General features: G+C 40.6%; 1 protein-coding gene across 9 annotated transcripts in view; it reads right to left on the bottom strand.

Annotated features, from left to right (window-relative positions):
- tanc1b (tetratricopeptide repeat, ankyrin repeat and coiled-coil containing 1b) overlaps positions 1-25,116 on the bottom strand; it is a 108,845-nt gene that overhangs the window by 24,112 nt on the left and 59,617 nt on the right. For all 9 annotated transcript variants that reach the window (XR_010096479.1, XM_063497185.1, XM_063497186.1 and 6 more), the window contains 6 exons: positions 20,424-20,750; positions 10,360-10,482; positions 7,617-7,898; positions 7,165-7,319; positions 3,291-3,522; positions 3,014-3,180 (listed from right to left, as the gene is read on the bottom strand). Coding sequence is in view for 8 of the 9 variants with exons in the window: in XM_063497185.1 (XP_063353255.1) it covers positions 3,014-3,180; positions 3,291-3,522; positions 7,165-7,319; positions 7,617-7,898; positions 10,360-10,482; positions 20,424-20,750 (1,286 nt within the window). In the remaining variant the exon portion in view is untranslated. The remainder of the gene's footprint in view (positions 1-3,013; positions 3,181-3,290; positions 3,523-7,164; positions 7,320-7,616; positions 7,899-10,359; positions 10,483-20,423; positions 20,751-25,116) is intronic.

The following is a 25,116-nucleotide window of genomic DNA, read 5'->3' as shown; positions in this document are numbered from 1 at the left end:
TTCAGTCAGTGACTAATAGCCTTTCCATTGCACTTCAAGGGAACTTACTGAACATCATAGGAGCCTGATTTACGAAAACATTGTCAAGTCGACTCCGAGGTTTTCGCATGTGAAGTCGTCATATAGCTCCCATTAAAACAACAGTGCCATTCGATTCATTACTGCTAACTGGTTACAGTGGGAATGTGAACAAAAACAGAAATATAACGAGAAAAATAAGATTACAAGAATGTAAAAGACACATATGGCATGGTTAACAATGTGCTATCCTTTGCCACAGACCAGCATGTGCACAGGATTCACTAACAGAGGTTATAAAAAAAATAGCTACTGTAAATGTTGTGTTACATATGCCTTAAACCACACGTTTCCTTTCCAGCACAGTTGTTACTATGAAATCTACCACACGGACAACAAAAACAGATCTCCGATAACCGACTGCAACCTTGTTGTTGTTGCTGTTCTTGCTTTGCCAGCCTCCAGGTGGCTAAAAATGTCACCCTAGCAAATTCACACAAACAGTAACTCCCTCTCATTAAACACGGTTTTGCTTTGTCAGAAGACATTACAACACATATGTTGCAGTGTAGTCGAAATGTATTACTTTAAGTGCAGTCACCTGGAACATCTTTCCATGTCAAAAAACCAATTCTAATGCATTAATAGAAGAGCATAAGAGGTGAATACAAAATATCAGCGCTACAATATATTGATTCACCACACTGACAGGGCCTTGCCTGAATTCTTAATAGCTAGGCTGAATTCACTATATAGTACAGCCCACACTGATGGACAACACTCGAGGCCTGGCTTCTGACTGAGCAATAATAACTCAAATTCCAGACGTCAATCAAAAACCACATTATTATCCAAGGCTTAGTGCTTTCTTTTTTTCCCCCAGCAAGGAAAATAAGTTGTCATGTAGTTCATCAGTAGTGTCAAAGCCTCAGCTGTCAGCAGCGTGAATTTAATCCAAGTCCATAGCATTTCTGAAACAGGTCAACCTAGTGTCAGCTCAAAGTGACTGACTCATCTCTCTCCTGCCCTGCAGGTCATGTGTCTCAATTCTTTCCTGAATGTTGCTGGATATGCCTGACTCTGTAAAGAGTAGAATAACAAGCGGGAGTAGCTCAGGAAACACTTGTCAAAATGTAAAAATGTGCAGGGTCTGGTGACAGTGAGTGAGTGCCTAGATTGGTGACGGCATATCCAGCTAGACATTTGTTAAAATGGCATTGAGAGAATTTTGATTCATTTCATTTCATTTCTAGGGTTGCCACAGTGTTAGATTTTCAGATTTAGGATATGAAATGTTCCGGTCAAAGTCATCAATAAATGTGTTTTACAGTGTTTTATGGAGGGTCAGTGTGAACTGTAAGTGCAGGAGGACTGTTGGCTACAACCGGCATACTTTTTTTTCCCGCACTATAAGCCACACTTAAAATCCTTTAATTTTCTGAAAAATCGACAGTGCGCCTTATAAACTGGTGCGCCTTATGTATGAATTCTGGTTGTCCTTACTGACCTCGAATCGATTTTATGTGGTACACGGCGCTCAAAAATCTGTCAAAAAATGTTTTAGTATGACTTTTGTAAGCTACGAAGCCGCACAGCTTGATGGATTGTTGGAGCAATACAGCTACTGTAATCAGGAGCCTCGCGGACTCGGAGTAATCTGGGTCCAAAACTCCGTTCTCTTCAGGTCCCAAAGTCAAATGAACACTGCGGCATCACTGAAAGTTAAAAACCGTCTAAATTCTTTCATCTTTAATAAAATGATCAGCGTTGCTGCTTTACCAGGTGTAACAATTAAGTTCAACATCCAGGCATCCATGAAAACAAAATTTATTAAATTTAACGGAGTTAGAAGTTAGCTCGCTAGTTCCACCTAAACATGATATACATGACTAAGAGATTTCTGAAAAAATTAAAATGTACAGCTCTGCCGTCCCTTTCGACATAAATGAAGACAGAAAACTAAACAGCAGTGACATTTATAGGGTTACTGAAGCTGGGCTAGCTGGTATAAAATGATATGCTACGTGATCGCTAGCGACACAGCTATGTTAGCATAACATAAACACAGTGAAGCTAGAGGATGAATGCTAACTTTTTTTCACTCATAAAAGTTAATGTGAGGGTTCCCGAGGGTTAGGGACAAATGCAATCGCATGGCAGGATGCTGTAAACGGACCAAACTTCAATCAGGAGAACAACTGAGGTAATCCATCGACAATACCAGGTTAGTCATTAATATACTGCAACAACATGGGAGCAGCTGCAAGAGAATTCAGCATTTATGAATCAATGTGGAGTGGAGGAAGCAAGAAAAATGAGTTGAGTAAAGTTTGACTTATCTGACTGTTTTGTTTCACTTAATGCGCCTTATAATCCAGTGCGCCTTATGGTCCGAAAAATACAGTATATTAAATAAGTGAAAACTAGCACTAATAACATTAAAATATATTAAAAGGTAAGACTGTAAAAGCACTTAGTTAAAGATGCTTAGTTAAACCAGCCTGTGCAAATTTCATTCAATTTGTATAAAAAATATAACGACAGAAGTCTTGAGTGTTCAAACTTTTTGATAAGCTTCAGCTCAGAGCGCTTCGAAAGCAGATAGGAGAGGATAAGAGCAGACAAGAAACTGGTAATTAAGTTAAGAATCAAGCCCTCAACAGCTTGCCCGTATCCAGTGCTTCACTCAACAGCTTAACAGCCAAACTGCACCTGTGTGAGTTCATTGTGGGAAGCGAGTCTCTGAGTGTGTGAGAGAAGCAGCTGCAGCAACAGAAGAGTGAATGCCATTAGCAGTAGTTACTTTAATCAGCCGTAAAGTGCGCGGATAAGCCGAGTATTTACCGAGAGGGAAGAAAGAGTGTTAAACTTTTTAAAACTAAAACTCATCACCAGTATAATGTGACATCTGTAATTCTGACTCGAGGTGATTATAACAGTGAATATTTTGTCATCTGAGTGAACTCAGAGCCATGCTTTATAAGTTCTTGCTTACCACCAAGTTGATTCGAACAGTGACCACCAGTTTTAGCCAGGAGGGGAACTTGGCAATGATTTTTGTGATGAAGGATGCAATGGTGTCTCCATAGTCTGGTTTGTGGAACTCCGCTTCATTCAGCCCATCTATTAAGATTATGTAATCTTCCTCTGGAATCCTTCGCTCTGCAAAGACATTTACAAATAAACTAAATATTAAAATACTATGAAATGAGAATAGAGGTCTCATACACGACGAAAATGAAATAGTGCAATACACAACTACAGTGTTTTACCTTTCCGAAGGTTGGCCAACGGTTCCAGGACTCCTCTCCGGAAAGCAGCCATGGGGTCTTGGACACAGGAGCGCAGACTGAGCATGCTCTGGAGGTGGGGCTCTTTCAGCAACAGCTCCCGGTACGCACTCAGTTGATGTGCTCTGCACAGAAGGGCTGCGATGCTGTGCACAAATTCTGGGACCAAGCAAGTGTACGTGTTATCTGCCTGGCAATAATGATAAGCCACCACCTGGAAGACAAAGGAACGAGAACAAACGCGAGTGAACCCATTGCTTTTTGAGAATCAGGAAGAATTAAAAATATGATTCACTAACTGATGGGTACATTTGATAACTTTAAAGCGTTTACAAACACCAACATCTCTGGTGACTGAAAAACTACCATGACAAAGTAAGTAAGTGAGGCTTTTGATACCAACAAGCCTCCATAAAACTACATACTATCTCTACAATGTTGAAGACATGATTTTATCCTTTCATTATTTCACACAGAAGGGATGATGAAGAGATTGGGCAACGAGTGAAAAGCTATAAAAAGAAGTGAGTAGATCCCAGGTGGATATCTAAAGGTAGAATCTTCTGTACCTGAGCAGGTTTCCGCAGCATTCAAAGGAGGTCTGATTTAAAAGGAAAATGCAGGGACAGAGGTGGAGAAGAAGGAAGATGACTGTACTAATTACAGTCCAACCTGGAGGAGCTGACACACTTCCAGGGCCACAGGAGGAGGAGCAGGTGATCGGTTCCTCTGACGGCTCAACCTCAGCTGTTGCCGTTTAGTTCTCCACAGAAAACCGATAACCAGCTTCTAGAAAAATGACTAAAGCCTCAAGGTATGAGACTTTTTCTTTTTTTTTTACATTTAGCATCAATAAATGTTTTGGACCCAGACTTCTCCACAGAGGACAGATCTAAATGCATATTTATGGTTCTTTCTTTTTCCAATAATGACATATAACTCACATGCCAATAAAGGCACAATTAAAGCTAGCGCAAATTAGAAAAGAGGGAGGTAAGATTTTAAAAATTATAGCTGAACTCCCTGGATGTATATAACCAATCTTTAGTAAAGAAAACATGTGACATTCAGTCAGAAGATGGACCAACTGAAACAATAACACAACCACTGATTCACATCTTCTCCAGAAACTGTCAGAAATCACGACCACCAGAATTTTTCTCTGATGTTATGCTTTACCCTAAAAGCAGCAAACGTCTGAGAGAAGTCCGAACACTCCTTTCGGTCATTTTTGCGTCACATGTTTTTTGAGCTTCATCATAAATGTGACATAACAAAGCAACAGAGGGAAACTGTACAATAATAGGCATTCAATATATCAAAGTCAAGTAACCTGCTGTGTGCATGAACACAACTCTTAATAAGCCCCCTACTGCAGTGATGATTTAATTTAGCATACAAGTCACGCAGACTACCGCCTCATCAATGAGCAATACGAATCTCGACACACGATGATGCAACGCTCTGCAGTCAAACCTCGGTAGCTCATCTGCTGGCAAAACAATAAATGCATTTTCAGAAATGTTACCTAAAGGCACGTCTCGATAATAAGAATAAAGCAGAAAGTGTAATAGCCTCAGTGCTCCTGTTATGAGACCACTTTTAAATCAATGATTAAAAAGCACTGGCAGAATCTGACAGAAGCTGCTCAGCGTTGCATCACACATCACAGGAACAGAGCCCCTGTGAAGGCGCCTATTGGAAACACTTTTCACCATAATTGGCTCAAGAGATACTGCTTGAGTTTCGCAGACATTTAAATGAAGCTCACTGCATTACCCTAGCTGTCTGGTGCATGAACTGTCCCCTTTGACAGGGTCACTAATTAGGAGGCCTCCCTGACAGGATAAGAGTATTAAATTCTAAAGGTGTTAGAAGGACAACAGGTTGTAATCAGTGCCATTAAACGCAGCAGAATCAGTAGGAGAAGTCACATCCACTGAGAAAGTCCTTCACAAAGCTGCCACCCATTAAATTACCTTACAACCTACCATCACAGCACTATTCAAACTCAACTAAATACTATAGTGGATCACAAATCTTCACTGAATCCCGGTGGCCCCCAGTCATCTTTATTAGACCTGCTATAAGGCAATAGCAGTGCCAAAGTCATCAAATGTGTTGATGCTTTTAGCAAACAGTACTTCCAAAATGTCGTGAACGCGCACCAGCTATGTGACTGAACCCTCAGCAACACAAGAAGAGGTGGTGCGAGTAAAGGGAGTGAAAAATCGACAGAGAAATTTCAGCGGAAACAGAGCGAACTAAAATAACTAATTCCAAAACTAAAATAAAAGAGCCGTGGGCAAAAACCGCACACTGCTAGTCGGCGTGCATCGAGAGTGGAACATTTTAAAGTGGAACATCGAGGACTTGTCTGTCCACTTCACAAGTCTGAAAGAGAAAGATGTGCAGAAATATGCTCAGTGTCTGGTATGCATGTTTGGGGGTTTTTTGGTCACAGACAAGTGGTTAACAATATTACTGACGGTGTGGGGGAGTAACAGAACACATGTAAAGCTGTTACCGTGCAGTACTTTATATCTTGTGAAAAATGTTGACACTCTTATACAAGAAAACACTTAATCTTCTGCTCAACAGCGCTGACATGTAAATTTCCCAGAGAGGCAGTATTTAGAATTTATTTTGCGATCCTTGTAACGGCAGAAAAATCAACAGATGGAATATTCATCTGTCAAAAAAGTAAGCACTGTCCTCAGTAGTCAGTGTTGCTCCGCTTCATTTTGAGGATCCTTATCATGTTCAAACATCCCAGTTCAACACTTGAACAGGCGGCCTTACAATATCTTTAAGCACCTATTTGAAGTTGACACAGGAACGGATACCAACCAGTAATTAAGCAGTAGTAGTGCCATACATGTCGGTATAACTGATAGCCGCCTAGATAAATGGTGTTGCTATTTGAAACGTGTGTTGATGTTTGCAAATTCCTAAATGACGTGTAATATTGATGAAGCTGGCTCTGTTTGACGTTGGTGTGTGTTTACATTCTGTGCTCTCAGGTCATGGCTGACAGGGCAAAATATTCCAAAGCGAGGGCTCGCTGTGGGTTGTTCCTCCCTGAGGAGGTTCTAATCACTGACTAGTAAACTGCAACCTGCAACCTATATTATTAACTGATCAACACACACATTCACACATGTGCAATAACACTAATGTGCAATAATCTTTTCTGGCATCGTTGTATTTTTACTGAGTTGTATATAGCACTTGTATTCTATTTTTATCTTATTTCATATTTTATTCTATTTTATTCTACTGTATATAGTATTTTATTTTATTCTATTCTGTACAGTTGTATACTGTATTTATTCTTATTTTATTTTATTCTAATTTTTGCTTCATAACTTTTGCACTGTCCACTTCCTGCTGTGACAAAACAAATTTCCCACGTGTGGGACTAATAAAGGTTATCTTATCTTATCTTATCTTACTGTTATGTATAATTTTATGCATCATTCAACAGAATATATCACACTTATCTGTAGTCACTATTAAAGAGGAGTTTTCAGAAGTCAGACTGAAGCTGTTGTAGAAGCACTTGGTGCCACAAAGCCTGAGATGCTTTTTGGTCGATTTTCCTTCTTTTTCCTTTTTAAAAAAAAGAAGGAAAAAAAAAGAAGAAAGAAACAAAGAAACAACAAATCCATCCATCAAAAAAAAAAAAAAATCTACTCACTGTTGAAAATTGTTAAAATTACTTTTTTGATCCAGTGCACACACCAAACATTTTTTCCCTGAGTAAACACCACCATAACTAGTGCAATCTTTTTTCAGTTTCTTTGATTCCTGCTTCTTTGTTACTGTGAGCTCTCTTGAATGTTGAAAGGCGTACCTTTGCAGCCAGGCGTTTGACAGCCTCCTCCCTGTGCCGCTGCATCTCGGGAGTTCCTGGGCAACTGCTGGTCCTCAGTGTGTTGGCAGCACTGGATGGTGGAGTGGGCTGTGGAGGTTGGCTGAGAGGAAGCTCTGTGCTTTGTCCTGGGCCAGCTGGAAGATGTGCACGTGGTCACCAATATATAAAGTTATTACATTAATATAAACTAACATCTATATATAGATATATATGTATATGCTAGCATTAACAACATTAGTTGTGTGTGTGTGAGGGCATTCTTTTGTAAGGTAAATTTAATATTAGTCAACTTGATTTTTGCCAACGAATATATAATTACTTCCCACCCACACTTTGCAAGCTAATGTTGAAATGAAATTATAATAACATTAGCTAAACACAAGCAGTTAATATAGTGCTCACATCCAAAGGCAAATACTAAAACTAATTACTTTTCGGGGAGGCGCTGGGACTGTTGGAGGCGATCTGACGCATGCGTCCTCCATGGCAGCTCAGAGCCACAAGTCGGGAGATGATGGCCGTCTTCCCATAACCCACGCTGCCCACCACCACAGCACCGTGGTTCTCTGTGGACTCGCCGGCCTTCAGGACATCTTCCAGATGCTGAAAGAGCCAATCTCGGCCCACAAACACAGAATCTGTGGTGATGCTGGGAACCTCGAACAGCAAAGGTTTAAGCATGATGTCCACGGGTTTGTAGGGAGCAAAACGCGCTGAAGGAAAAAGGAAAAGAAATTAAACAGATTAAAATTGTTTACACTACTTCTATTTTTTTTTCCATGTCTCCAGGAAGTTAACAAATTATTACTTCTTTTAAATGCTGGCAACTTTACTGTAATAAATCGTTTTCCCTTGCAGTTAACCTACAAACATCGCCATGCAACCCTGTTGATTGATTTTGTAAGAAATGCTTTGAGCATCTCCTGCATTCTTCTTCACAGAAGGAGCCACATACATGAAAAACCCTGAACACTGTAGAGGATACATTTTCATTTAAGTGGAATCAGAGTGAAGACTTGAAAGAGGACTCTTATCTGGTCTACTTCAGCACTAATTAGATCTCATAACACTTGTTAACTAACATCACTAAATTACTGCTACCTCCAGTGCTAATGCGCCTTTCAACCCTACAACTATCACTGCTGTTTGTTGCTATTTTTTTCACCTTGTGAGTTTGCCTGTGTTCACAAACGCCTATTGTAATTGGAGGGGCAGTTCTGAGTGTTTATATTGGCAGGTGTAGTCTGTTTATGTTTCTAGTGCCCTACAATGAAACCGAAAAGCGAACGAGCTGGTTCAGAGACACTTGAAATGATAACCACCTTCTACTATACCAGCAAAATAAGTACAGTGTTTGAAAAACTCTAACTTGAGCAAAAGGAGCGCCAGCTCGAGTATCGACGGGAACTAGAAAAAGAGTTGTCTTTTATTAACCTCTCTTTATTGGATCCCCTTAGATTTCAAATCCATCTTCTAGCATATAAAGCCCCTAATGACCATGACTTGCTTTCTCAGTATCCTAAGCCGGAATGACAAGCAGAGGCTAAAGCTGCTTCGCTCCTGTGGAACCAGCTGGCTGTTTAGGGTTGGGAGCCAAACCCAATCTCTAATTTTAAGATTAGCCTCAAAACCTTTCATAGATTTATAGTTAAAGCTCACTCAGCTAACGTCTGAATCACCCCTTACTTATTATGCTGCGACAGGCCTTTGCTTTCAAGAGGCCTCACATGGTGCACCGACATCCTCACCTCTTCTCCATTTCATTGTTCATGCATGTCAGTTTGTGTATTCTCTCTCCCACAGTTTAAGCTTTTCTCCTTCTCATCTTTTTTTCCTTTCTTTTCACTCTCCTCTCATGGCAATCAAACGAATGCTGCTCATCCCGAGTCTAGTTCTGTCGGAGGGTTCGCCCAGTCAAAAAGGAGGTCACTAAATGTTGCTCAAAACAGAACTGTAAGGTCCTCAGCGTACTAGGTAGAGTTTCCTAAGATGGCACATGTTGGGATTTTTGCAATATGTGAATACAATTGCAATAAACTGCACTGAAATGTTGGCCTACTGCTGCAAAGTTTAGGTAAAGGTGGTGCCATCACACCCAAATCTGAAAAACAAATACCATAAATCATAAATCATCAGGTGACCCTGAATCCTCCCTTAGTTATGCTGCAATAGGTGTAGGCTGCTGGGAGATTCCCATGATGCATTGAGTATTTATTCTTCAGTCACCTTTCTCCCTCACTATGTGTTAATAGACCTCTCTCCACTGAATCATACTTGTTATTAATCTCTGGCTCTCTTCAACAGCATGTATGTTATCCCGTCTTCCTTCTCTCTCCCCAACCGGTTGCTACAGATGGCCGCCCCTCCTTGAGCCTGGTTCTGCCGGAGGTTTGTTCCTGTTAAAAGGGAGTTTTCCTTCCCACTGTTGCCAAATTGCTTGCTCATAGGGGGTCATATGATTGTTGGGTTTTCATCTGTATGCGTTATTGTAGGGTCTACCTTACAATATAAAGTGCCTTGATGCGACTGTTGTTGTGATTTGGTGCTGCATAAATAATACTGAATTGAGTTGAACTGACTCTCCCATATGTTAATATTAAATTTATAGAAAAGAATCCAATTGTTTAAGATTGTTCCGTATGTACGAATTCATATTGAAAAAACCTGCTCAGAACCATATGCTTATGTATCAACTTAATGTTTGAGACCGAGTGAAAATGGAAGAGGACATTTTCAAAAGGAAGACTAAATAGTCTGAGTATATATCCAGTGATGACTTATTCAGTAATTCATGTTCCCATGAAATATTTAATCTGCAGGATCTCTCTCAGTCACACGGAGGATTCAAAACACATAACCAGGATAAAAGTTAGCTGGGGGAAAAAAGGCATGATTTAAAAGCCAGAAAAAGGCTTTTGAGGATAATGTTAATACCCATAAGTGCTGCATTGTTTACATTGCAGTGTTCAAGTATTTGCACAGTTTTGTTGTTGGCTCTGCACTCAGACGTGGTACTTTGGAATCTTCAGAACTACTGATAGGCTGCCTATTAATTTCAGGGTTTTTCAGAGTCGTACCAGATAACACTATCCTATGTACCGCGATATTTTACACGTTTATTTTACAAATATCTCCCCTGAGTGCCTACAGCAGTAGTATGAATAGCCCAGTCACCTTTAGCGTCCTGAGGGGGTCTTCCTCCTGTATTATGCCAGGGTAGGCGAATGGATGTCCGGAGGGGGGTATTGCGCTGTTCATCAAGAAAGCTCAGGTCTTCAAGCTTTGTGGAACTGGTGGCTGTAGACAAGAGAGAAGACATACACACACACACACACACACACAAAGAGTGAAGCTGACAGTCTGGTACCTCTCGAGTACATTTGTCATAACAACTATAAAGAGAAAGACAGAAACACACACTAGAGTAAAACCTTGTGGCACTTATGCCATGTCTGAGGGTGGATGAGTGAGGAAAGAACAAAGCCAGTGCCCTCTGACATTTGCAGGGGCACTGTGAGCAGCTACCAGCATATACTGTGGCAGGAAGAATAGCAGTATTCTAAAGTCAAGAGCAATATGCACCATTTCTCTTTGATTTGAGCTGACAGCTGGACACGATATAGCAATGAGAGGTCCATCCCCACAAGCACGCCTGCTAGGCTGTACGGAGAGGGCAGATTACCTTTACCTTTCATAAAATTGCAACGAGTTATAGAAATGCTTCACCGCGGGTTTGGCACTTATCGCTGTCAATCTACAGGACGTACAGGTGTAATCTCAGGACTTTTGTGTACTACAAACTACAATATCTGTAAATCATTTGACTTGAAATGAAAAAATAAAATTAATTAAAACCAGATCACAACTTGAGTTGTTATGGAGTTAAAATCTACTGAGATTTCATTAGGATTTAGCTTCATTTTGAAGCAGAGAGAGCACAAGTCTCAAAGCAGGCAATGATTTCCATCCCCAAACACAGGATATCTCCTGAAACTACAGTCTACAGATTAAAACCACTTGATGAGCCAGTGATTACAACTCAGCTTTTAATTTGAAGTCTAAGACACGGTCTGTTAACATAATAAAAATGTGCATTAGTGCGGCGAGGCCTCTCCTCCAACTGCTGCTCGTTTTTCAACTATGCTATCGCCATTGCGATCCACGCTCTCCTGGGCTTAGTGAAGAGCAGAATCAAAGCCTCTCTTCTTCTTCTTTATCAACATCAGCTGGGAAAGACTGTCACTAACACTCACAGCGCTCACTTCACTCCCTCACTCGGTCGCTAACTTACTCTCCGGAATGTCCCACTAATTAAAACTGGTCTGCTGGCAACGGGAACTGAGGAAGCTGCCATCAACGCAACTTTGACTGGAACAGGCGAAGGGCCTGATGTTACTTTTACTGCAGTGCATTGTGCATACACAAACATCTACACTGGATAAAGCTTAAGGAATTGGAAACAAAGAGAAAAGAAAACAATAAAAGCAAACGCGCATGACCTGGAAGACCTTTTTCTGTAAAGCAAATGCCACTTTTCATCAGCTACAACTACTTACATCTAAGACCAAAGCCAGAAAGGATGGTGGGAATTCTCAAAGCCCTCTCCTTCTCCCCAGTGACGAGATACTTGGGCAGGCATACAGTCAAGTAGGCAGGGTGTAAACTCGCAGCTAAATCTCTGGAGAGAGTTCCCAGTGGATGAGGGCACAAAAGCGATTCCTCTACCCCGGTGCTCCCATGCCGGCACTCTGGCAGCCGAGCAGAGTGCTTGGCTGCTTCCTCTCTAGTGTTCAGTCAGTCACAGCACCCACAGCATTAGGCACTTGCTAAATGAATGCAATGCTTTCCAACAGAGAATCACCCTCCCTACAATTTTAACACGTATGCGTACATCATCTCTGTCCACATGCTGCACGTACACACACACACACATAAATAACTTGGTATGCAAGCAGCAGAGGGGGAAATTGAGAATATTAGAGGAAATATAAACGGAAAACCAAGAGATTCACTTCGTAGTGGTTGATTAAAGTTTGTTATCTAACGGCTGCAGTATTAATCAACAATCCAGACTGCACAGAGATGGGGTTAAAAGAGGGGAATGTGGAAAAAAATGAAGGCGAAAAAGCAGCAGACTCATAAATGAGTGCAACAAAGAGCATCACGTGGATTTTGTGGGAGGTATGGACAAGACTCAAAAGAATAAAGAGAAAAACCAGCTCTATGCAACAAATCGCCACTAAATCCTCATACTGACATAGGAGGGCCGCAAGATGTCAGTCTATTTTTCCCCCTTCCCTTTCCTTCTTTGTTTTGCATGGAATAAAAGAAATAGCACAGTAGAGCTTTATTCAACAGACACGTAATACCAAATTTGACTTGCTAAAGGAGCTGCATAGCTGCATAGACTCCTTGATTCGCGTCCGTGGCAGACAGCGCACCCAGCACCATAACTACATTTCCCTTTTGTTGAGTCGTATTGCCTGTTATCAACATTTTTTCCCAAGGCCAAGAATTCCCACACGATTCCTCCTCATCCCTCAAATCCTCCCCTTCATTTCTTCTCCTCCTTTTACTCCCGAGTTCCCTCCTATTCTTCCTCACCTCTACTCATTGATAAAACATACATATGATACCTTGAAGTCTGCACTTGCAGTCACTTTGAAGCTGCACAAATGTGTCAAGACTGTATTCTGATGAAAATGGGATTCTTTTTTCCTCGGGCAGATCTGCCCTTTGAAAACCTCCTGTTCTGTGTTTCCCATGACAGAACAGAGAAGAGGACTGAGCTCCTTTGCTCTAACCACCCCCACCCTCCCTCCCCAACTTGACTCCCTCTCGCCTCCTTACAAGGTGAATCTACTAAAGAGGAGAAGGGAGTCAAATACTCCCTTCACATATCTTCCTGTTTTTATAGTAGCCAGTTACACTTTACCCATTTTGTGATTTTGTATGAATAAATCAGTTCTTGGCTGTTCTCGGCTGATAGCCAATGCAAATACCCATTTTCTTTTTATTTGGTTTGATTTTGCTGGTATAAACACGCCTTAATAGCTTTTCATGACAAACGTTTGAACATTCAGACAGCATTTATGTGGCACAAAAGAGAAAACCGGATCACTCATATCGGTAAACGTTGTTTTATTTGCAAAGAGGCTAGTTTAAGGACAGCGCTATGGAGACTAATTCTGCACATTTAGTCTAAAGCAAAATATTTGGTTACTATTTTATTACACAGTATCTGCTTCCCACTGTGGTAAATATTAAGGGATAATTAGTGTGAATGCTTGTAAAAGCATTCACAGTATTGTTGTTGTAATCTTTATTATTCTATTTTATTATCTATTCCGTACGTTTTTTGTACTCCTACTCCTTCAAAACCGTTCAACTTAGAAAAACCATTCAAACACCGTTAGATTCCTCTTCTTTTGGAATGGTGTGCTTCTATTTTTCTCATTTTTAACATTTATATTTTTAATTTTATTTAACTTTTTTCAACAAAAATTTCCCATGTATTTCAATGGGGAGACCCTTCAAATTCTCCTTCAACTCACTCATTTTTAAACTCTTACTACTTCCACATACGTTGACATAGAGCCACCATTCAAACTTTAAAACGAAGACAAGACATTCAACTATTCAACTTGTATTTATCTTTTCAATATCTATTATACTTTTTCTTCAGTTCCAGTTTAAGTTTCATGATGTTTTTTCACCCGTTTCAGAGTTTATAATGGGTGTGTATGGGACGGAATGTTGGGGCTAGAGTGAGACAGCTCAACTGCTACAGTGAGAGAAGCAAAAAGATTAATCTTAAAATGTTTTTTAAAACTGCTGCTGTGTCTGCAGCGTTTGCTCTACAGGTATGATTTTACCCTCAAAACGTAGCCATCGCTGTCCTCTTTCATCCAATGTGTTTACTATTGTACTAGGTGTTATGGTTCTTTCATAAATGTCACCAATGCGCAGCCTACTCCCTCCAACTGCTCCATAGACTCCAATGTTAAAATGGCTCAGAAGGTTCGTTTGAAAATCAGAAGAGCATGGTGTCTTTCCACTGTCACCACGTCCATATAATAAACTCCACCGCCATGAAAACCGAGAATTAGGTAGACTAGACGTTGCCGTCGCTCACGGTGAAAGAATTTTGTCAATACGACTTGTACTTTTCATTTGGGAACGATTTGTTTCGGCCTGACTTTTCTGTTCATTTTAAGCAGCAAAAGTGAGGTGCATGTCTGTCCGTGTGTGTGTATGGAGCCATTGGGTGCAGTCACTATAGCAACCAGGCTCACACCTGCCTGCCTAACGAGCTCTGTCTCTCACTGTGCCAAGATTCATCTTAAACACTTCTCTTTCAACTGCTGCTGTTTCCACAGTGTTTGCTCTACAGCCATCATTTTACCCTCAAAACGTCGCCATCGTTCTTCTCTTTCCAACACCGTGTCTTTCAAAACTCATAGATACAAACTTTTTAAACTGTGTGGATCCAAGTGGAGGGTTCACATTTTAGTCATTCAGTGATTCAACGAATATGAACTTTTAATATTCATTCAGAGGTTTTCTGGCTCTAAATTTTCTTTTCTCATTTCTTAGGTTTTTCTAATTTTTATTTAAAAACTTTTCAGCTATTTTCCAACTTCTTCTGTGTGATTGTCAGCTTTTAGCAGTTCAGCACTTTTGTTTTCAGGTTAAAAACTCTGTATTTTCCAGCTCATTCAACATTTTTAGCTTATTATTCAGTAATTAATTCATTTCAGTGCATACATTCAGATTCAAGCATTCACACTGCAGTTTCTTCAGAAAATGCACTTTCTAGTTATTATTGTAATAATTGCATAGCCTTATGCTAAGATCAACAACATTTACTTTAAAAAAAACAAACAACTACCAACTACTACTAGTGGTACTACCACCACTGTAACTGCTCCATAAGCTATTTCATATGTATAAATGCCTCTGTGGTTAGCTAATGCTCTGTTCCTTTTAAGATTGGGCATTTGATAAGCCCTAATCTGTCTATGGAGTGCCACCGAGCACAATTTTAAAAGGGGCTTTCAAACTGATTGATCTGTAACAGATTTTATTTTTCTCCTGCTGTGACAGCTGGACCAAACAATTCTCTGAAAAAAGGGCACGTTAGAAGATGTCTCTGTGACCTTTTCAGAATGCTCGAGAAAGTGAATGGGCTTTCTTTCCTCTTTTTGTTTTCATTTTAGACTCTGCACTAAACAGATCAATATATACATAAAGCCGGAAGCAGAAGTGACTCCCGTGTCTACCTGGAGACATCGCACACACTGTTGGCATGTCTTTAAACATGATAACACAGCCTAAAACATTACAATAGACCACATGGTCTCAGAAACTACCGGAAAAGACAGCAAATGAGATAAATCAGTGTGAGATTATTAAATTTAAGGGCTACGCCACTTTATGAGTTTGTAATTACTGTGTGACCTTTGCAAACATCTTTAAATCATAGGTTGTATTTATGTGGAAAAGGTTAAGATGATTTTAGCCTTTCTAATAAAACACAAAAGCATTCAGATGTTACCTCATCAGTGTTTTAGTAGACAAACAACATATCCTCGAATTTGATTGTCAGCAGTCCACAGTCTTGGCTCTGTTATCATTCGTGAAGAGAGCCTGGCGCACGAGCTTTGCCAGAGGAATGTATGACTTTGGAGTACAAGCGAGCAATGAGTGCGCCATACCTGACTTTGTCTCAAACCACAAAGCTCTGCTGAATAGCTAAACACCACACAAGCATTGTAGCACCATTCCTCCGCCACAGTGACCCTCACTCAAATCTCCCTGTCTGAGAAACCCAACCACAAGCGGCTCAGGCTAAGATTTCAAACCATGGAATTCAAGTGGCCAACACTAATATGGCCCTTTGACTCTGTAAGCCTTTACAGAGAAAAAAAGAAAAAAGCTCAACTCCAGTTACTCAAAATTAGGATTCTTATAAGCTGAGTATATCACCTCAGAGATGAGGTGAAATTCCATCAACAACTCTAGTTTAGTAGATCTTACAATAGAGGCGACAGATAGATGTAAATAGTGGACTGCAAATAATTAAACAAAGAAAACACCAGAGCAATTTAGAGTTAATTTACAAGTTTGCTTATTACTACTTCTGATGCTGAAATTTAACATCAAGTTTAATTTACCACAGCACTGCTTTTTGGTTTGATGGAACTATTTGGGGGAAACAGGGCAGTTTATCAAAAAATGTGTTAAAGTAACCGCTATGTTTCCCCTCATCTGGCATCTGCTACTGACGGTAATACCATGTAACTTATAATCCTGCACCAAAATGACGAGAAATAAGATTTAGCCCAAAATTCAATATCAACAACTCGAAAACCACAAGTACAAATTAGCATCATTGTTAAGGAGCAAGTTAGGAGAAAATGCTGGTTGTTGGTTTTAAGCCGTCTCAGCAGACTATTAATGGTTGACTCTGAAAAGAGGACTGGCTTCACTTTCACAGGAGCTGAAATACAGAAGTTCACAAAGCACCTGGAAGCCTGGGAAAAAGCTGTTCCCATTTATTTCAGGCTCTTAGTGCATCTTACATCCAATGCACCTGCCACGTTTGTTAGATTTAATGAACAGCTGTTGAAAACATGATTACACGTAGATTATTTCATGTATTAGTGAAAGATGTGATATATTCTGATCTTTAAATGCAATATTTTGATGCCAGATGAAAATCAGTAACAATTTTAACAACCTTTTAAATCTGCCTCAGCAGCAAACAGTTTCCTTTAGGAGGTGGACAGTAATATACAATCCCTAATATAAAGCTCTGCTAAAGACAAATCTAAATGAATTCATGTTGTTCTTGTAACATTTGTGCAATTTTTCACAGAACATGTTGGCACCAAAAAGTGGTGCTCCCACCAAAACCTAGGGACACCCACGCTACATGCTACATCAAGGCAGTGCAAACGACAGTTCTCAGCAATATGCAGACATTCCTTCTACATGAATACGGAGACTTCAAGAGGCCCAGCAATGCATCTGTTGATTGGCATCAGACAGATGGCCAAAATACACTCTGACACTAAGAAAGTGTGACCTTTGTCCAACGACGAGCAATTTTACAAACAACTGTCTGGTGAGTCTTGATTTCTGCTGTGACACTTGAATGCTTAAGGTGAGAATTTAGCTTAAACAACATGAAAGCATTGATCCATTCTTGGTGGTGGTTCTCTGCACTTTTTAGCCTGTTAGTACCAACTGAACATGGTTTTAAATGCCACAGGCCACCTGGGTATTGTTGCTAACCATGTCGATCCCTTGTGTCCAAAGTGTGCTCATCTTCTATCTATAAAAACGAGTTTACAGTACTCACTCTACCTCCACAGTCACCCGATCTCAATCCAATAGAGCACCTATGGGATGTAGTGAAACAGGAGATTCACATCATGGATGTGCAGCTGACAATTCTTTAGCAACTGTGTCATGCCATAATTTCAATCACTCTGAGGAATGTTTCCAGCACCATGTCTTTTTGGTGGAGATAATCATAAGATAAAATTAAAAACTAATAGCAATACTGTAGCATGAAGCAATTATGCCCTAAATGATTATTTGTTTGCTTCTGCCTTTAATCTCCGTGCTCCTATTTAATATCTATCAATAAAATAAAGAGAAATTTATAGATTAACCAGACAGCTCATTATTTCATATGCTGTTTCACAAACACAGGACAAACAATAGTCACCAAGGTTCTGGCACACAGAATGAATGCACTAATGATGAATACATATTATGTTTCACCGTGGTAGCTTCTTTTCTCTCATTGCTTCTTTAGACTCGTTACTTTTTGGGGTTTTTTACTGAATACAATTTCCTTGAACAGAAGCGCCGTCTCTGCTATGCTGTGACCCCAAGAAAGATTTTACACTGTGTGACGAAACCCTGGGAGAGAGCATCAAGGACGCGATGAGACAACTTCATTTATGGCCTGAACCAATCTAAGGTGTGTGTTCTGCCGGTCTCAGAGGGCAATACTGCATAACTATGACATCAGCCCATAAACTCTGGGAGAACAGACAGACACAAGCACACCGGTGCTCACGCGCAAACCAACACACATAAACAGCCAAACATTTTCTGGTCTGTTAAGCTTTATGAGCCACTGTGCGCCTGGACCATCCAGGTTTATGTCACACACAATAATGATGAGATGTAAAAATGGTACGGACTCTTGGAACAATAGAATCATCAGGGAACAACAGATTCAACTGTGGGCTGCAGAAAATATCAAAGCAGTGGCCACTGTGTAAAATACATGCGCAAGCTATGGTATGCAAGGAAATATCAGTACCGTGAGCCTACCATGTACTACTCCTTACTTCTTCTATAGCTTGTCTTACTCTATTACTACCTTCACAAGTTAAATTGCTTACCTGCTTCTAATTGTAAGGGCCTAGAATGGACATTACACAGTTGCATTTCTCTGGTATGTTGAATAGGAACTGGGACTAGATTTTATCAAAGAGAGAAAACAGTCTAGAAGTAGACACACGGGAACTGTTACTATATTTCATCAAGAATAAACGCAAGGGAGGCAGGAGTCAAGTATCTGAACTTCAAAATATTGGCAGCTGCTACATACAGACTAAAGAGGTAAAGCAAAACAACATATTCAAGGAAGATTTTAGAGGAAAAAGTCTTATGAGGTCTTTTTTTTAAAACTTTGAGTCATCTCTGTCTAGGCCAGGTGTTTGACCTGAGTCACTTGTGGTTTTATGCTTCTTTTCACAGCTCAGCACAGGTTACCCCTGCTGTGATTTTCCCTCACTGGCAGAACTGTCTGCTTTCAAAATTCAATGTAACAAACATTTCATCTGTGCTCTAAACTGTTTGTCTCTTCCTCTCTTTCTGTTTGCTCCTTTGAGTGGGACTCTAATGCAGTCTCAGTCTTCCCAAGAAGACAGCTTTTGTTTCTACGGCCCTACAGTTAACATACCACTCTGGTCCATCAATGCTTATTCAAGTGTACATTCATTATATCAATAAGCATGGGCAGTCCTGCTGATTATGGAGTAAAATCATTAGCATAAGCTTGCATTAACATTTGAGCCATAAAATATACTCCTGATTAGTTCAAGATTCACTTACATGTCAAAATACAGATGCACCCAGTCTTGCAAATCTTTTTTTTTTTAAACGTCAGTCTCCACTATGTCCATGCGTAACATGTACACAGCGGTGCAGGCAAATAGTCGCAATCAAACTTATAGCTACATGCTAATATGTTGCTAGTGTGAAGTATGTCAGGGAAAGTTGGGTATAATTCTTTGTGCTTCTTTGCAATAGCAGAGCACTTTATTTTCAACTCAGTGTGAAAAGATCTTGCAACTTACTGCAGCTTGAGGGAAAGTTTGATCATCTCTTTTGTAATAAAAATAATATTTCGCATTTGAAAGGTAATTTTTTTTTGGGGGGGGGGGGGGAGAATCTGCGCATCTCTAGTCAAACCTGTCCAGGGTGTACCCCACTAGGATAAACTCCAGACAATGCCTCCAACCCTGAATGGGATAAGGAGTAAAGAAGGGAGGTGGGTGAGTGAGTGGATGATAAAAGCTGTACATGACTCATACTGTCAGCTTAGCTACAAACTGCATTTAGGCAAAATTATATATAGGAAAATACCAAACGTACTGCTGTTTGATTCACCAAAAATAGGCCAAGGTCAAAAGCAATAAGGTATGAGGAGACCTGGGAATAGAATGGGTGAAAAGACATAAGGGAAAAGGGGGTGAAGGGGGAAATATCAACAACTGTGACAGCTGTGTGGATATGGTAAGCTGAACCACAACAGGGAGGTTCCAGGGCAGGAATGCAGAACAGATCAGCCAGACCGGAGCGTGTGCTTAGGTTTGACATGGCGAGGCAGTGCCGAGCCACACCACACAGCAGCTGTCTAATCCCAAACTTCTGCCTTGATACTCCTGTTCTGAAAAGCACAGTCTGTTCTTTGAACTATTGACTTCTTATTTCTTCTACATCTACTACAGATGCTCTCACCCTTCGGTGTCTGTCACTCGCTTGGATTAAACTGACATGCCACATGTCAGCCTCTGGCACAGGTCGTATCTCAGGGTTACAATCTTGACAGGCAACACAATGCAGTCACAGATGAAAAGTATACAAAGCATTTCCTGTATACTTCTTGAGCTCCAGATGTCAAGACCTCAAAAACCAAGGAGTCTTACCTGCTACAGAGTTTGGCCTCGGCATCATGAGGGAAGCTGATGTCTGTGGTGGGTATGCAATGGGTCCCTCAGGTGAGTGACTCGGAGGGTGTGGTGGCCCTGGAGCACCCGCAGATATGTTAGGGTGCTGCTGGTCTGTCCTGGATGGGGTGTCTGCAGGTGTTGCTGTGGCACTGCTGGAGTCTTCTTCGGCCACAGGAGAGCAGGTGTCCGCCCGCACGCTCTGTGCCAGGCCATGGCGACCGCTGCCTCTTAGACTGCCATCTTTACTCCACTCCAGGCTGGAGCCGCTGCGGTCATCATTCTCTGAAGAACTAGTGATGGTGGCTGAGAGCAGATTTAAATTTAAAAAAAACAAAGAGAGAGAGAGAGAGAAGGGATTTTCAGCAAGTGAGGGAGGTGAAATGAGGGGAAGAGGCACAAGATATATCTGAGTAATGGTCTTTATGTGCGATGAACATTTATCCGTCTTAATCTCTAGTGAGACACCGAGCTGTAATGGAACTTTCAGCTTTGAGTGGCTTGGTGGTTTTGCTGATTGCCCTATCAACAGTGCTCAGAAGCTCATTTTATATTTACAGCGATCGTCTTCCTATACTCGTGAAACTCGGAAAGTAATATTGCACAGATTTGTAGAACGTAATATATTGTTATTGTTAAGAATCAGCGTTTGAATGATTTGGAATCACCCAGTGCAAACAGCAACTGCAACAACTAGTCGGAGGGGAAAATGCAAAAGAGCAGGAATAACAATATAAAACAAAACATGGACATTTTTTTACCCCTTCAGTTTAGACAGGTGTCTCTTCTAGAAGAAGAAATCCTTTAATCTCCCCTCGAGCCAACACAGCAACCTACCACAATCTTAAAAGCTGAGGAATGGGCTAACTCTCCATGATGACAGGCAGCTGGATACAGGAACATCAGCACTGTTAGTGGACTGGAGCTGGCCAGCCAGCTGGCCATGTTTGCATCACACACTGCTAATCTGGATTTCATAATGCCGCAGCACGTTGCATCACCACTAATATTAATACAACAAACACATCTTGGACCTTGTGACTCCTGCGCTGGTTTCCTGGGCAAACATGAAGTCCTCTCATGGCAGAAGTCACGACAAACCCTGCTCGGACCACGGCATTAAAAGTCATCATGATCTCTACGAAGTTCTAGTTATTGCTTAACTGGCTAAACTGCAGGACCTTGCTAAGAAGAATATGTAATTATTTATTTAAGCTTAGTGAAAATTTGAATTTTTATTTTATAAACAACTACATGCAGTCAAGTCCAGGCCCCTCATGAAGGACCTTCTGAGGGAGCTGTTTTGTAAATGTTAAGACATTGCAAAGTCTCACTAATTCCATCAAGGAGCTTTTAATGCAAAACAAAGCCAAATTAATGTGCTTCTGAAATCAGAGTCAAAGTGAAACTTCAAAGAACAGAGAACATTAATCACAGGCATCAGTCTGACTTGTGGACGCACTGTGACTTTGTTCTTTCTTTTCCTTCCTGCACAATTTTATTAAGGAGTGTGGGTGGGATGTTGTAGACCAGTGGTACTTTACACCCCCTTCCCAAAAACACTCCACCCGCCCACTCAAGTACATAGCAGACTAGCATGCCATAGTCACCGATGTAACAATTTAATTTAACATCGCTCTGCTGCAGATTTAAAAGCCCTCTGTTGCAGATACAGCTCAAGAATCTGCTGTTAGCAGTGAAGCAGCCAGTCAGTCACAGCTTCAAAGGATAGCTATACACAGCTAATTAGACTCGAAAATTACATGCACATGGCATTTCATAGTTTGTAATGGGTGTGCAATAAAGGGGTCGTAGAATTAGGGATCAAGAAAGGAAAACAAGCTGACCATAGTTATAGCACATGCTGCATTTCTGCAAAACTGTGTTCTGTCTGTTTAAAAGTTGAGGTGTTTGATAGCTGCTCATAACGTCTTCATTACTGACAGATTTTGATGCACAACTAGTGTTACTTTCTGCATGTCTGTGTGGGTCTGTGGGTTTGAGCAGCTAATGCACCCTCCCAGCAATCTGTCTGTGACCACAGCAAAGAGCTGAGAGAGACAGAGGCACCGATTTCCATTAAGAACTGGGTTTTATGCAGCATGACTTTACTTCATACTATCTCGTTTCACTAACTTTCCTGAAACCTGCTTACTGAAGTTAACAACCACACTTGCAGAGATGGCATTCTCTCACAAAACTAATTTTGAGTTAACTAAAGTAACGTAATTGCGTGCAACTGACAGCAACACATTTGGCACCAATGCACGTCTTATCCTGGGTGGTGTCAAAGCTGCAAGCTGGAAGATACTATATCGCAGCTTACATAAATTATTCAGCACGTTAGCAATGATATTGCTTTGGGGGGCAGAATGACTGAATCATGGTAATCATTTATGTCAACTCTGGAGTATTGGAAATCCAAACTGTTGTGTTGGATCTTGCTTTGGCATGCATTACTTTCTCCTGCATAACTATCATTTTCATCAGCAAGTCTGATATTCTTATTAGTTCAAGAATATCAGACAAATATCAGGGCAAGGGAAAAGTTTAAAACTCTGGCACCCTGTCCTCTAGTCTAGCAGTGCAGTCAGGGAAAAAAACTAAAGGGGGGGGTGTCAACAATGGATAAATACAGCATCATAGAGTTACAATTTGCTATTCATTCCTCACTCAGAACGGAATCCCAGCATTTTTATAGGCACTGGAGGCTTTGTGAGTAGAAACGGTGGTTGAATTAATGCATCAATAGACTATGCCATCTTCCTGTCAGCTTGAGTAAATCCCCTGACGTCTTACAGGGCTATTACTACAGATACAGCACAACGTCACACTGTGGCAACTGTCACCTTAACGCCGTCTCATACCGAAACAGCTCTGTCTAAACCCAATGACGTACATGGTGAAGGATGAATATAATGTGACACAGATGGTATTCGATCCCAAAAGGTTTCACAAAATGAGTAGTTACTGACACTGCACAGGTGTGTTTTCTTTGTTCTAACTCGTAGTGCAGATGAAGCAAGTCAGATTGCAAATTAAAATTAGAAGAGCTTCACAGGAAGTGATTAGTGATTATAAGCAATGCTGCAAAGGGGACTGGGTGTCCATGCTAAAGTGCAAACTAATAGACTACTAAGGAATCAGCAGAGCTGTTGGTATTATTTATGTTCTCATCAAACCCAGAAACCAGTGCAGGCACTGGTAAGCTACAAGTGATAAATCGGAGGCTGGTGTTACATTTTTGTCATTGCTATGAGCTGTGCTACTAGTGCATCTAGCACCAAGCTGCTCAGTCATGCAGGGCACATGGCTGAAAGGGTGAGGTGGGGACTAATTTGCACAGATCCATGCAAACTAAATGAGGAGGCAATGGTGAGGCCATATTTCTGAGCTATGCACAAAAGAAATTATTTTCACTGAAAATTTCTTTTTTAGATTTATGTAATTTGGATTAAAATAGATAAGAAAAGTAGCAGTTTAATCATAGCTAGGAAAAATGATTTAAGACCATTAATTTAAATGAAATTTAAGTGCCACCTACTTCCACCTCTGACCCGTGTATAGCTGCTAGATTATGAACAAAGTAAGACATTTTTTAAATACATACAGCGCAACCCTGATCTTCTATAGACATTACCCCGTAAGGAGTATTCAAATATCCTTCAAAGCCGACATTAAATGTTGTTTAATCTGTCAGATCCTTAGTACAAAGTACAAATGGACCGATCAACTGGCCAGGGATCGGAATCAGACGATATTCAACTTCTCGACATGGAGTAGTGACTGGCTGATCAGCTTCCAGTATGTCTGATTACAAGCCAGCTAGTTTCATATATGTGCACAGTGCCACAGACATATAGGCACACACACTCACAGACACACACTAACATGTTGTTAGAGGCAAACCGCCTCACTGTGTTTCCAACATCAAACTCCACAGACCCTTAAATCACCCTCACCCAGCTGAACATTGAATATTTTAAAGAAGGTAAGGAAGAAGAAGATGTTGTTAATGTTAAAGCTATCCAGAGCTCATAGCCAGCCCCAAGCCAGCAGCCTTGGTATGAGCAAAGATCAACACAAAAGGAAAATTCCAGAGATGAGTAAAAAAGAGAAAAAGGATCAATGCCCTGTGATCTGGTGAAGTTCCTGACATTTGTTTTGGTATATGAATCTGTTGTACCTGCTTTATTTGTAAAGGTAAAATATGTCAGGCAGTGTGGATGCACAGCAACTCATTATTAGACAATTCTTTGAACTTGTTTCCAGTAGACACATCATGCTCATCTGATCTGATCTTCTTTTGCTTCCTTAAAAAAACAGTCATCTTCAATAACTACAATGGTGTTACATTTTTAGCTGGCATACACATTTTGGAGCAATGTTATATTAATTTGTACATTAGTGCAGCCAGGCATCAGTGCAATACCACTTATGTAAACATTGCTTCACAGATCAGCATCAGGTCAAAACTCTACAGGCCACCTTTGAGGACCTGAGCTGTGTCAGTAGGTAGGAACGGCAAACACCCACAAGCAGCAGTCATCTTTTAAAAAGAAAGTTCACATTAAACTAACATTGCTTAAGGGGGAACACAGGTGATGAACATGTACTTTCAGTATTATCCAGTACTGCACTCCATTAGAGCATTTCACCAAAGAAACACTCT

The sequence above is a fragment of the Pelmatolapia mariae genome, linkage group LG16_19, assembly GCF_036321145.2.
Source record: "Pelmatolapia mariae isolate MD_Pm_ZW linkage group LG16_19, Pm_UMD_F_2, whole genome shotgun sequence".
NCBI lineage: Eukaryota > Metazoa > Chordata > Actinopteri > Cichliformes > Cichlidae > Pelmatolapia > Pelmatolapia mariae.
This window is presented reverse-complemented; position numbering and strand designations above follow the sequence as displayed.